This window comes from Callospermophilus lateralis, chromosome 4 (assembly GCF_048772815.1).
Source record: "Callospermophilus lateralis isolate mCalLat2 chromosome 4, mCalLat2.hap1, whole genome shotgun sequence".
Lineage (NCBI taxonomy): Eukaryota > Metazoa > Chordata > Mammalia > Rodentia > Sciuridae > Callospermophilus > Callospermophilus lateralis.
In genome coordinates, this window is record NC_135308.1 from 100490179 (window position 1) to 100502758 (window position 12580).

The 12580-nt window shown below is 32.7% G+C and overlaps 1 protein-coding gene across 3 annotated transcripts in view; it reads right to left on the reverse strand.

The window, feature by feature from the left end:
* The window catches only part of Abcd2 (ATP binding cassette subfamily D member 2), a 110507-nt gene extending 100582 nt beyond the window's left edge, over positions 1-9925 (reverse strand). For all 3 annotated transcript variants that reach the window (XM_076854310.1, XM_076854309.1, XM_076854311.1), the window contains exons 1-3: positions 8794-9925; positions 7005-7185; positions 149-270 (exon numbers count right to left, since the gene is read on the reverse strand). In XM_076854310.1, coding sequence (XP_076710425.1) covers positions 149-270; positions 7005-7185; positions 8794-9729 — 1239 coding nt within the window. In that variant the 5' untranslated portion in view covers positions 9730-9925. The remainder of the gene's footprint in view (positions 1-148; positions 271-7004; positions 7186-8793) is intronic.
* Between the last annotated feature and the right edge of the window lie 2655 nt (positions 9926-12580).

A 12580-nucleotide genomic window follows, 5' to 3' on the forward strand; every position in this document is an offset into this window, starting at 1 on the left:
CTTGGGAGTTTATGTCTTTAACTTTGATGATATTCTTAGAAGTTTTTCGTAAAGATATGTTTCCAAGATACTATAACAACCTGGTAATGTACATATTGCTTGATTTTAATGTTGTATCTTATTTTAATAAATTGAAGAATACAAGTACCTCTTTGTAAGATGACATAATCCTTTCAATAGCATCAGCTCCAGAAGCCAATAAATTTCGAGCAGTGGTAAAGGCTTCTGTCCGTTCACTAACCATAGCTTGCTTCTGACCATCTTCTTGATCTAAAATCAAATTACAAAACAATTGAGTTTTTCAAGTAACTAAATGTCTTATTCTAAACCAATTATGTATAACACAATGATTAATATCTCATTAGTATCAGCAATTTTCTAGACATATAATGAATTATTAAAAATATAGTATCTGTACCAGATTTTATTGGAAACTTCCTTTTATTTTACTAATTTTTTTAGGAGAGCTAGGACAACTACATCTATAGAAACTAAGACTATTTTCACTTAGCTCTCTTTCAAAGTTTTCCATATCTAACCCTGTCATTATGACAGCACAGCAATAAAATACAAGTGATCTGGTCAATAAATACCGCTAATTTGAATATAAACAAGTTTTATGTTGTGGTTTCTTTAACATAAATGCAAATTAGCTGGCCTTCATAATTAGATTCTACCTTTCTTATGCATCCCTTATCTTATTGTTCAGCTGTATCCCAAACATGCCATATTCTTAATCCTCTGATTGTTTATGCTGTATCAGTTAAAGCACTAAGAATAGTTTTGGTTTATAGAGAATCTGTCTGATGGCCTAAAATAATTATGGGATTTTATCAATTTGGATTAAAGGTAGCTTTCATTGAAAATCTCTGTTAAGAAGAAAAAGAATATTTGCACAAATGAACTAGTAGTTGGTATGGAATGGTAATTTCCATGTTACTTTCTTTGGCAGATTAATGACTATTGGGTTTTGTTCATGCTTTTAGTAATAAAATAACAAATAGTTTCCCAGAGATTTTATTTGACTTTTTTATTCTACTGGTTGTTTTTTGGAAGGTACTGTAAAGGAGTATCAGTAATATTTTGTCATGCACTTAGCAGTCAACTGCCTGACCTCTATGACAAGGTTAGATTCCTTAGTGTCAGAGATAAATCCATGGTCGAAAATACTGGGCTATTTTGTATGATAGGTCAACATATTTTATTTTCTTCAATAAATATTTTAGCTAGTTTGTAAAAAAATCTTCATTTAAGGATTTATATTTAATTTTATATATGCTTGTTTTATTACTCCTAAACTCTAAAAGCATTAAGTATATAAAAGTGGTCATATCTCTGGTCTGGCTATTTCACTGAGTAGATAAGAAAGGATTTTAAAGTTAAGGTTATGTAATCAAACATAGATCAACACCACTAGAAATATACAACATAGAGTGATTCCTAATGTAAATTATGGATTTTAGTTAATAATGTATAAATATTGGTTTATCAGTTGTAATAAATGTTCCATATTAGCGTTAAGATATAATTAACAGCGAAAACTACTAGAGGGAGAGAGTATTTTGAGAATTGTATACTTTCTAATCAATTTTTATAAACTTAAAACTTTTATAAAAATAAAGTATATTAACTTTAAAAAAATCTAAAGTTTACATTTACTCTCCTTACTTCTCTTGACTTAAAGTCTAAGTTTATTTATTTCCATTTATTTTTATATTTGTCTTCTTGACTAATCTCCACCAAACTTTTTATCCCTAACCTACCTCATACCATATATAAACATCAATTCTAAATAAATTGAAGATCTCAATGTGAAATGAAAATCCAATGAAATTTCTAGAAAATAAAAGAATATGTTTATGATGTTGGGTTATACAAATATTTCTTAAATAGGACATGAAACTACTAGCCACAGTGAAAACTAGGTTAAAATCATGAAATTCTTTTGAACATTGTTAAAAAACTGAAAAAGTAAGACATCAGGTGGGAAAAGACACTTGAGATTATGTGTATGTGTGTACATATATATATATATTATATATATTTATACACATATCTGACAAAAAATCACACATTCATTAGATTGATTTACAAATCAATAAGAAAAAACAAATAAACCAAGTTAATAATAAGCTAAAGATTTAGAGGCACTTCATAAGACAGGACAACAAAAAAGAGAAAGTGCTTAACTTCAATTGTCATCTGAGAAATGTAAATTAAGAGCATAGTGAAATACCACTGTATACTCATGACAATGTCTAAAATAAAAAAGACTGACAATATCAAACATTGACAAATACGTGTATGAACTAGAATTCTTATAAACTGATGATTGGTATGTAAATTGGAAGCACTTCTTTGGGAAAATGTTTAACAAATTTAGGAAATCTGAACACATACATAGCCTGTAATCGACCAATCCTGGTTTTAGGTAAGTACCAATAGAAATGTATAAATTCACCAAAAAAACTTACAAAAATGTTCATAGCACCACCATTTTCCTCAAAACTAACATCATCAAAACTGGATACAGTCCAAATGTCTACCAACAACAGAATGGATAAAGTGTATAGACATAATATGATATACTATAAAGCAGTGAGAATAAGTATTATTGAGGATAACACTGATGAATCTCATAATACAAAAATGAAAGATGATAGTCATGAAAAGAGTACATACTTATAATACTATCTATATAAATTTCCCAAACCAGCAAATATAGTCAATGGTAATAATATCAGAAGGCTTATTGAGGCTTTTGGGGTGTTGGTATAGTAAGATTCTATTTCTCCTCAGTGATGATGACTTTTGTATTCACTTATGAAAATTCATTGAATGGTACACTAGTGATTGTACTTTAAAAAAAATTTTTTTGTAGTTGTAGATGAATAGAATGCCTTTATTTTATTTTTTTATTTTATGTGGTGCTGAAAATCAAACCCAGTGCCTCAGGCATGCTAAGCAAGTATTCTTCCACTGAGCTACAGCCCCAGCCCTGATTGTGCTTTTTGATGTGTATGTTATACTTTTAAAAATTATAGCCACTTATGTGCTTAACTAATTATGTCTAAAAAGTATGTCTTCAATATGCATTGATAATTACTGCTATGGTAATTGTTCAACAGAAGTGGAATTATATCCAAATTGATCCAAAATATAAAATGATGTTTCGGTAATTTGACATCAGAACATGAGACAATACAGCAGGAGCTATGGATATAATCTGTCAAAGGTAAATTTAGGAATAAAAATGTTACCCATGGTACTAAGTACAGAATTTAGTTTGATTTCTGGGAGAAGTGTCTCTCAGTTGCTACTCCTAATGTTCCACCTCACACTCTCATATCACAAGCATGTGGACACTATTGGAAGAGCAAGTAGCTTAGGTGCTCTTTTCCTCTGGTGACAGGTGTCTGTGACAAGGTATGTCAAAAGGGAACTATAAGTAGCTTTTCCTGGCCTTGTCCAGAACTGCTTTTGATAAAAAGAGAAGAAAGGGCCTACTAATGAAAAGAAACATGGAGATTATACCTTTTAGGTAATTATTTTGTTCACATAATTTATCTTTCTCTTAGTACAAAGAAAAAGAGGCAATGTTCTTTAAAAATAATAGAATAGAACCTCTACATAATTAACTACTTCACTGTCTCTTTTTCAACCATTGGATCTCACAATTACTTGATCTCAAACTTACTCAAGTCCCTTATTAAGTTTTAATGTAGTGAATATGGAGGTAGCATGGTACAGGAGAAAAAAGCAGTGGGCTAGGAGTATATAATGCCTCCAATTCTTAGTGCTTTGATCTTAAGCAAGGCTGGGGCTCTAGACTACAAGATCTAAGCTACTCTTCTGAAGTGAAAAGGGCACGTTCTACAAGCGATATTGTAATGTGAACTTGTATACAAACATAATACTATTTTACCATAAAATTTCACTAAAAATTGAAGTACAGAAAATGTACCACAAAACTGTTTTTCTTTTCTCCTCTAACAACAATTATGCTGGTTCTTTCCCCTATCCACAATTTAACCTTTGACTTCATAATTAATTTGATATTCTTTGCTCCTTTAAACAGTAACATTAATCACATTGTCAAACACCAATTGAGCATTTTCTATGAGCCAGGCACTGTTCTGAGTTTCACATATGTGCTTTTCCTTAACCCTCATAACAACCCTGCACATTTCCCCTGTTTGGACATGAGGAAATTGACACACAAAATGTTAAGAGATATTCCCAAGGTCAGAGCCTAGTAAACAAAACTTCCACCATCTGAACCCAGGCAATCTGACATGAGAACTCAAAAGGTACAAATAAAATAAATAACAATTGTTTCCACTCAAATTTTACTACTTACTAGGGGCTGTTTCAAAACACATTAAGTACATTGCATATATTTTCATAACAATTCTGAACAATGTATATTATCATCCCTATTGTTAAGACAGGAACACTAAGACCTATAAAGTTTATGTAATTTTCCCACGGATGGATAACTATTAAACAGCAGATGACAATTTGAACACTATGTCTGGTCTGCTTTTTTTTTTTCCTATTCTCTTCTTTCCCCTCTATCCTACTTTTTCTTTTTTCTATTCTCCCATTCACATATTTTCCCCACCTTTTTTGCCTTAAAACATACATCATCATACATCTTTAAACTAAAGGACATCTAAAGAATTAAGTGTAAATTAATACTAAAAAGTAGATTAGAAAATATGGTATGTATTTCCAAGACCTAAAATCCCAAAGACATATCACTATATATGAAAAAAATTCTTGTCTGAGTGAAATATTTCACGTTAAGTTATCATATGTCAAAAATACTTAGTAAATTTATATACATATATATGCATTCATGTGAACATACATATAGATATTACAGAACCTTAGATGTACAGAAGATTTTGAAACATAATATTCTGTCACATGATTTCATTTTTTCTTCTATGAAAATTTTGCATCCTTTTCCTCTGTATAAAAATTTTCTTTGGGAACCAACTTTAAGAAATACTTTTTCATTTGCATCAATGGAATTATCATTGTAGTTTCAACCTAAAATAATGTTCCTTTAATATTGCATTTTCAGGATTTTTAGGATTTATTTTTAAATATCTTTTTATGTCTTGCTAACTGGCCTTGTTAGACTCCTCATGTACATTGTTTACCTTTTTACTGGTCTCTGTGGGGTTAATTTGTCACCATTAATAGCTGCATTTTCACTGTTCTCTGTCAAATACTCCAGGGTTTTCCAGTAAGACCGAACACTGCTGACAGAACTACACCATAATCTTGTCATTGGGATTGTCTCTAATATATATTATATGTAAAACTTTAAAATAAGTATTATTATTGTGATGAATAAATTTTTAATGAATATTTTGTCAAATTCCTTAATAAAACTAATCTTATGGCCACAGGTTTTTAACTGCCTTTTTTCTTTTGTACTCTTGAAAATGTAGTTATTTCATTATGAAAAGATTATGTTTAAAACACTATTATTAACAATACCATTTTTCAATATAAAAATTTTTGGGGATCATTTTGGGGTAAAGTTTGAAAACATAAAAACAGATAAAATCAATTCCTTCAGTGGTCTAAATACACTGTCAGGTAGTTTTGTTGTGTAGTCTATTAGGTATGTATATAGCACTTACCATAAAGAAGAACTTACACAATAATTTTCTAAAAATGGTTTACTAACATGAACATTTTTAGGTTAAGAATGGCTTAAATTTGACAAGTGTTTTTGTAAAATTGGTTAAAGCACTGAAACACTGTTTTAAAATATTACAGATTATATATTTTTATAGCTTGCTTTAAGCAAAGAACTATTAATCCTTAATTTTATACCATAAGTATATATAAAATAAGGTGAATCCTGCTATATTTTTCTTCACAGATGCAAAGTCACTTACATAAAGTGATGTAGTAATTGCATATAACTTACATCTTCTCATATAGTTCAAATCCTCTCTAAGTAACTTATGATATCCAATACCATATAAATGCTATGTAAATAGTTGTTGTATTGTATTATAAAGGAAATATATCAATAAAAGTACATACTCATCATAGACACAAATATTTTCCAAATAGTTTTCATCTCTGGTTGAATCCTTGTATTCAAATCCAAGAATATAGAGGTCTGACTATATTTCCCTTCCATTCCTGCCAATTGAGAATTCAATTTCTTCCTTCCTTCCTTCCTTCCTTCCTTCCTTCCTTCCTTCCTTTCTGTGCTGGGGATTGAACCCAGGGCCTTGTGCATGGGAGGCAAGCATTCTACTAATGGGTAGAGTTAGTATCACCAACCCAAAACCCAAATTTCTATCTAAGGATTACATAACATTTTAACAAAGCCTTTCTTGCCCTTATCTTTCTTAATTATTCCAAATGATGAAAATTGTTGGTAAAGATTTAGAATTAGACAATTGCAGCCTTATAATTTCTCCCCCACTATACCACTAAATCACGCTATGTAAGAGTTATCAGTATTACCTATAAGTAGGGTACACTTTATTCCATGGCATTCTCATACTCTGTGAAACAATATTCCTGGTGCCCAATGTAGTGAACCAAGTTTCCAAATCACTAATCAGTGCAAATTCAGTTATGGACTCTATTATAGACTAGTTCATGGGATATGAAACTAAACAGGAGAAAAGGTTGTGTTATGCTCTTTCTGAATGTGCTGATTTGTTTTGAGGTTAACTGTAAACTAGAGAATTTATGTACTAGGCAGTATAATTAAAATTGTACTCCAAGTAACACTGCATCAGAGATCTCTAACATATCTCCAATTCTTTGAGATAACTCAGGTTCTTTGAGTCACTTGTTTCCATAATTCTAAGTGTTGGAAAGTCTGACATTGTTTCTGACTACTAATAACTACAGAATAATTTCTATACACATAGTTTCACTAACATGAGACAAGCAATGACATCTTCAAGAGAAACAATGTTAAAGATAAATGTAAGATTAAGTGTAAATATTATTACCACCATCTGCAAAGCCAGTTGCAGTGATAATAGGGATAGCCACCATAATTAGTCCACAGCTGCTCCAAACGTACTTCATTAAGAATTGCTCTATCATGATGTACCACAAACGTTTGGATAAAATAAGGTTCATCTGGTCCGCTAAAGCTTTGTAACTCTTCTGGAGTTGCTTCATTTCTACCTATAGAGAAAAAAAAATAAGAATTAACCTAACATACTTATGAAAATAAATACCATATGTGCTTGAGGGCTGTTTTTAATGATAAGAACTTATTATTATTTTGGTTTACTTAGTATAGCATTATCTATGGGCCTTAACAACCAAGAAATACAGATTTATATTATAATTAGTCATTATTATTTAGTTTGGGTTATACTTGGGACTATTTAAAAATTTTATGCTATTCAATGAATATAATATTAAGTGTAAAATACATATAACTGGGCTGGGGGTGTATTCAGTAGTAGAGCACTTGCCTAGTATGGATGAGGCCCTAGGCTCAATCTGCAGCAATCCCCTCCTCAAATGTGTGTGTGTGTGTGTCCCCACAAAAGTGATTTATCATTATGATTTCAAAATTTAAGCTGTTAAAACTATATTTGTAAGACATGGATAAACAATATTAGAACCATATCATTCTAAAAATAAATACATGACATACATTTATAAACTCCACCTTTTAACTGACTCAATTTACTGGATTTTGTCTTTTATGCAAGAACCGTACAGCACACTGTAATATACATCATTGTGTTCAATGATTCAGGAAGAAGGACAAATCAACATGATTAATATAACATATCAGGCCAATTTTCAAGTGGGAGTAAAGGTCCTAAATTTGTTTCAAAATCTTTTATTTACATTGGTTCTGCTATTTAAAAATTTTGATATTTTCAGATGTTTTAAAAGCTAAATAATCCTCCTTAATAATTAAAATATCTTCAACTTATTATTTCATTTGCCAAGTCATCTGTATTAAGATTTCAGATGCATCATTTTTAAAATATGTCATAATTAACATCTGAAGTCACTCCCATGCATTAAAAATCTGTGCAATCTGGTTAATTGTTTTAAGGATCTACTTAATGTTGAAAATATTAAATATTTAAAAATATTCTTGAACTTCTTTTTTCCTATTCGTTTCCTAATTTTATTTTTTTAAATAGACAAAATTTAATTTCACTGACTCTTTTGAGTCAAACTATGTGCTGTGCATAAACTAAACATAATAGAAATATTACTTTATAAGAAACTCTTCTGCATTTCTTAGGATGCTCCAAAATTGATCAGACATGCAAAATTATTAAAATTGTCTTCCTTATGAAATGTGGTTTTCCCCCTCTTAAGCAACAAAGGAATGACAATTAAGAAAACCATTCTAAATTTTCCACCTCAATGGAAAGGTATTTACTCTTAGTTTCCAAATATGTATTTTTTTTTCACATACTTTAAGGTCACCTACCAAGTTAGGGTTTAAGTTTTAAGAACGTGTTTTTGAGATATTTGTGTAACTCAAGATATGTAGGCTGTTTCTTAAATGTTGAAATTTTATTCTCATCAAACTTTTAAAAAGTTTGCACTTTATAATTCTTTAACAGCCTGCCATTTTAAAAGATAATGAAGTGTACATTTTAATTTAAGTTTAGCAATCACAGAAATCAAAAAGTTTAAGAAAGTGGGTCCAATAGTCATCAGTATACAACTGATGATATACAACAGATGGTGTAGCACTGCAGTGGCTGATTGAACAGTCTCACATTTCACTCATCACCTTAATTTTTATCTTACCTTATGTCCTCTGTAAAAAGCAATTTCTTCCACATTAGCTATAATTCTGGAGTGCACATACCGCAAATGGCCTTTTCTATGAGCTTCTTCAGCTACCAATTTACCAAATTTGGGAGAGCAAGCCTTCAACACTTTAGCAGTGGCATACACCACAAGTCCGGCTAACAGGGTGGGTCCAATTGGGCTTGCTCCTCTGGACGTAGCAGTCTGGATGAGTGTATAGGAGGTCAGGATTACATCTAAAATAGGTTTGGTCAGATTGGAATACAAGTGAGCCACAGACTGGGAGAACATCATAATATCCTCAGTAAGAGACTGGTCAGGGTTTGCCAGCCTCCCATCCATATTGATCACCTTATAATAAGTCTGATTTGTAAAATAGGTTTCATAGGCATGGTCTACTAGTCGAGTTCTGAAAGCCAAAGCCAGTTTGCACTCCAGGTACCTTATTGCACTGTTGACAAAGGTGGCAGGAATGGCAATCATAAGCCACTTGATTAATTTGAGGATGAAAGTCCGAGGCTTCTTTTCCACAATGCTTTTCACGATTTTTCCATCCAGACCAGCCACATAAATAGATAGAAAGGTTCTTGAGATTAGAGCCACCGAGTGGAGGCAGAGCCACCCTGTTTCAGTGGTCACAAGTTTGGGAAAGAGAATTTTCCGAAGTTCTAGTAGCTGTTTGAAAAAATCTGCATTCACTCCAGGCGAAGGTTTTTTACAAATGGTCTCGGTGCAATGCAGTATTTCTCTGTTCTCTGCAGCGGGATAAGCTTCTTTATTCCTCCCGTGGCCAGATTGCTTTAAACGCTTGCCAATGACGGGATAGAGGGTTTTCAGAGCATATGCTGCAGCCACCAGGCAGGCAGCCCTCTTAGCAGCACCCGATCTGGTCCATTTCATTCGATCAGCTGCTGCATTTAGCATATGTATCATTTTCCCAGTTACCCAAACCGGCTTCAAAAAGAATTCTTTTTAAAAGATCATACTCCACAGGAACCCCCAGTAGATGTTTCAGAAAGTCCTACAGCATCACATAGTCTGTAGCGTTTTTCCTTTACTGTTTTATTTTATTTTATTATTTTGTTCGTCTGTGACATACACAGCAGAGCTCAGACTCCACTGCATCTACTGGGGATGATTCCCTCAGAAGCTCTAGCTGCACGAAGCTCCTCCCTCCCAGGCTCCTCATTGGCTGTGAAGGCGGTGGGACCTTGGAATCCTCGCAGCTTCTCTTTGGAACCTTGAAAAGGAGGAGAGAGCAAGACGAATTACATCTTTAAACAGTTCAGCGAGGGTTAAACGTCTATTTTTGGAGAGGTCGAATCAGGCCAGCTACCCGCGAACAAAACCTGCCCTAGCTACTGAGCATGCTCAGTGTCATTTAGAAACCCGCAGAAGTTTCAGGATATACAGTTCTTCTTTAAGGTTTTTTTTTTTTTTTCTCTCTCTCTTCTCTTTTCTTTTCTTTTTTAGATACCATAAGGGGAAGAGAAAGCAGAAAGACTTACAAAACGAGACAAGGGAAAGTAACCAGGGAGGAGGGAAAAGATGATCAATATCTAATTAATATGAAAAGAAGAAAGTGAAGGGGCATTGGTAAAAACAAAGTATTAAATGCAAATACTTGGGAATGTGTTTTGATCTGAAGTGGGGTTTGTTTTTTGTCTGTGATTTCATGAATGGTCCCAGAACCTAACAGGTAAGTTGTGATTGAGGGTGTTCCTTGTAAATAAATAGAGGGGAAAGTCTTCTGTATTACAGAAAATAATTCTTTCTTATACCTTTAGATCTTCTCCTTTTTTTCCACTCCAGATCTATGTTTACTTGTCATATAATAAAAATTGATTAAAAATCAAGAGTGTCTAAAAAAATTCTTCACATCCTAAAGGAGGATATAGAGGATATAAATTTCTCAATAGTCAAGCAAGGTTTTGCACAATTTAAAAAACCCAAAGGGCATTTTTTTTTTTTGAGGTGGGGGAAGCTAAGTGTATATTTTAATGCCAGAAAGTAACTTTTTGCCCCTCTCCATCTCACTCACAACATAGAAGCTTTCAACTGAAAGCTTGGGAAGACAGACATTTAAGCTAGAACAGATCTTGGCAAATTATGATCAGTGGGCCAATTTCAGCCTGGTACTTATTTTTATATGACCAGTAAGCTAAGAATGATTTTATATTTTACATGCTAAGCAAGTGCTCTGCCACTCAGCTACAGCCCTAGCCCCAAATATTTTTAGTTGTAGGTGAACATGATATCTTATTTTGTTTATTTATTTTTATATGGTGCCGGGGATCAAACCCAGTGCCTCACAAGTGCTAGGCAAGTGCTTTACCACTGAGCGATTTTATATTTTAAATGGTTGAAAATATACCAAAAAAGGATATTTTGTGATGATAAAATTCTATGAAATTTTTATTTCCATATCCATAATGAAGTTTTATTGGAACACAGTCAAATTCATTTACCGTCTTCTTTTAAGCCATAGTGGCAGAGTTGAATGGATTCAACAGAGACTAAAATATTTACTGTCTTGCCTTGATAAAATTTTGAAAATTTCTGTTCTAGAATATAAAACCTGTCTCTATGTTAAATGATCTTCACATTTCAGTTTATAATGAACTATCCTCATTTTTATAAGTAACAATATTCTCAAACTTTTAAATCTCTTTGTTATATGATTATATTAATTCCAAGACTCATTACATATATTTCCATTTGTTTACTTTAAATTCAGCAAATTTATTAATGTATGAGTGACAGTTTCATACAAACTTCATACGAATATATTCAATATTATCAGCACACTCGATCATTCTATTAAGAATTTCTAAACCTGTATATAAAGATCAAAGGGCCATAGTGGTTACTGTCAAAATCTATTCTCTCTCAGATCATGCTTTTGGTATACACAAAATAAGACTGCCTTATATTTTTAAATTTTAGTAATTTATGTTCATCTCCTGAGAGCTAAGCACAGAAGGGTTAACTATAACAGGTTGGAAGCCAGGGTAAATCTATCTGGGGGTGTTGGCAGGATGTTTAGTCAGGCAGAACAGGTACACAGAAGGATGACTGGGTTAGACAACAGCTGGTAGTTAAGACAAGTGGCTTACATCACTGGCAAACCACCAGGGGCAGCCATATGGGGGAGAAGGAGCAGAGTGAGAATCCAGAAGCAAAGAACACTAAAGATCCAAGCAGGACAGCTCTTAGCTGTAGGTAGGTCAGTTTACCAACTAATAATGAGCCTGGAGTACATAAACAAGCTCTGAAGGCCTGGGGTGAGAATTTGCTGAATGGAGAATCAAAATATGAGGAAAGAGACCAAGATAAAAATTTAGTTACAAGAATTACGGTACAAAGAAGGTTGAGAGGCACTTAGTACAACTGTGGAGGTCAATGTGAGTTTTGACTTGATATTGAGCTCCTTAAGTACAGATCTAACTATAATAATGTAAATTTCACCCCTACTGTTCTTTCTACACTGCTCCAAAGGTCAGAGCCTAAGATCTGAGATTAGGTTCAAGGCTTCAGATAAAGCAAAGGAAGGATTCAAGATGAGAAGAAACGATATAGGCAATCAGAGGAGGAAATATAGTCCTGTTCCACATAATAAAGTTTTGGTCAACATTGGACCAGATATACAACAGTGGTCCCATACAATCCTAATGGAGTTGAAATACTCCTATAACCAAGGGACATCATAGCCTTTGTAATGTCACAGAACAATGCAAAGCATTACTCATCTGTTTATGGCAATGCAATTTTAAACAAACCTATT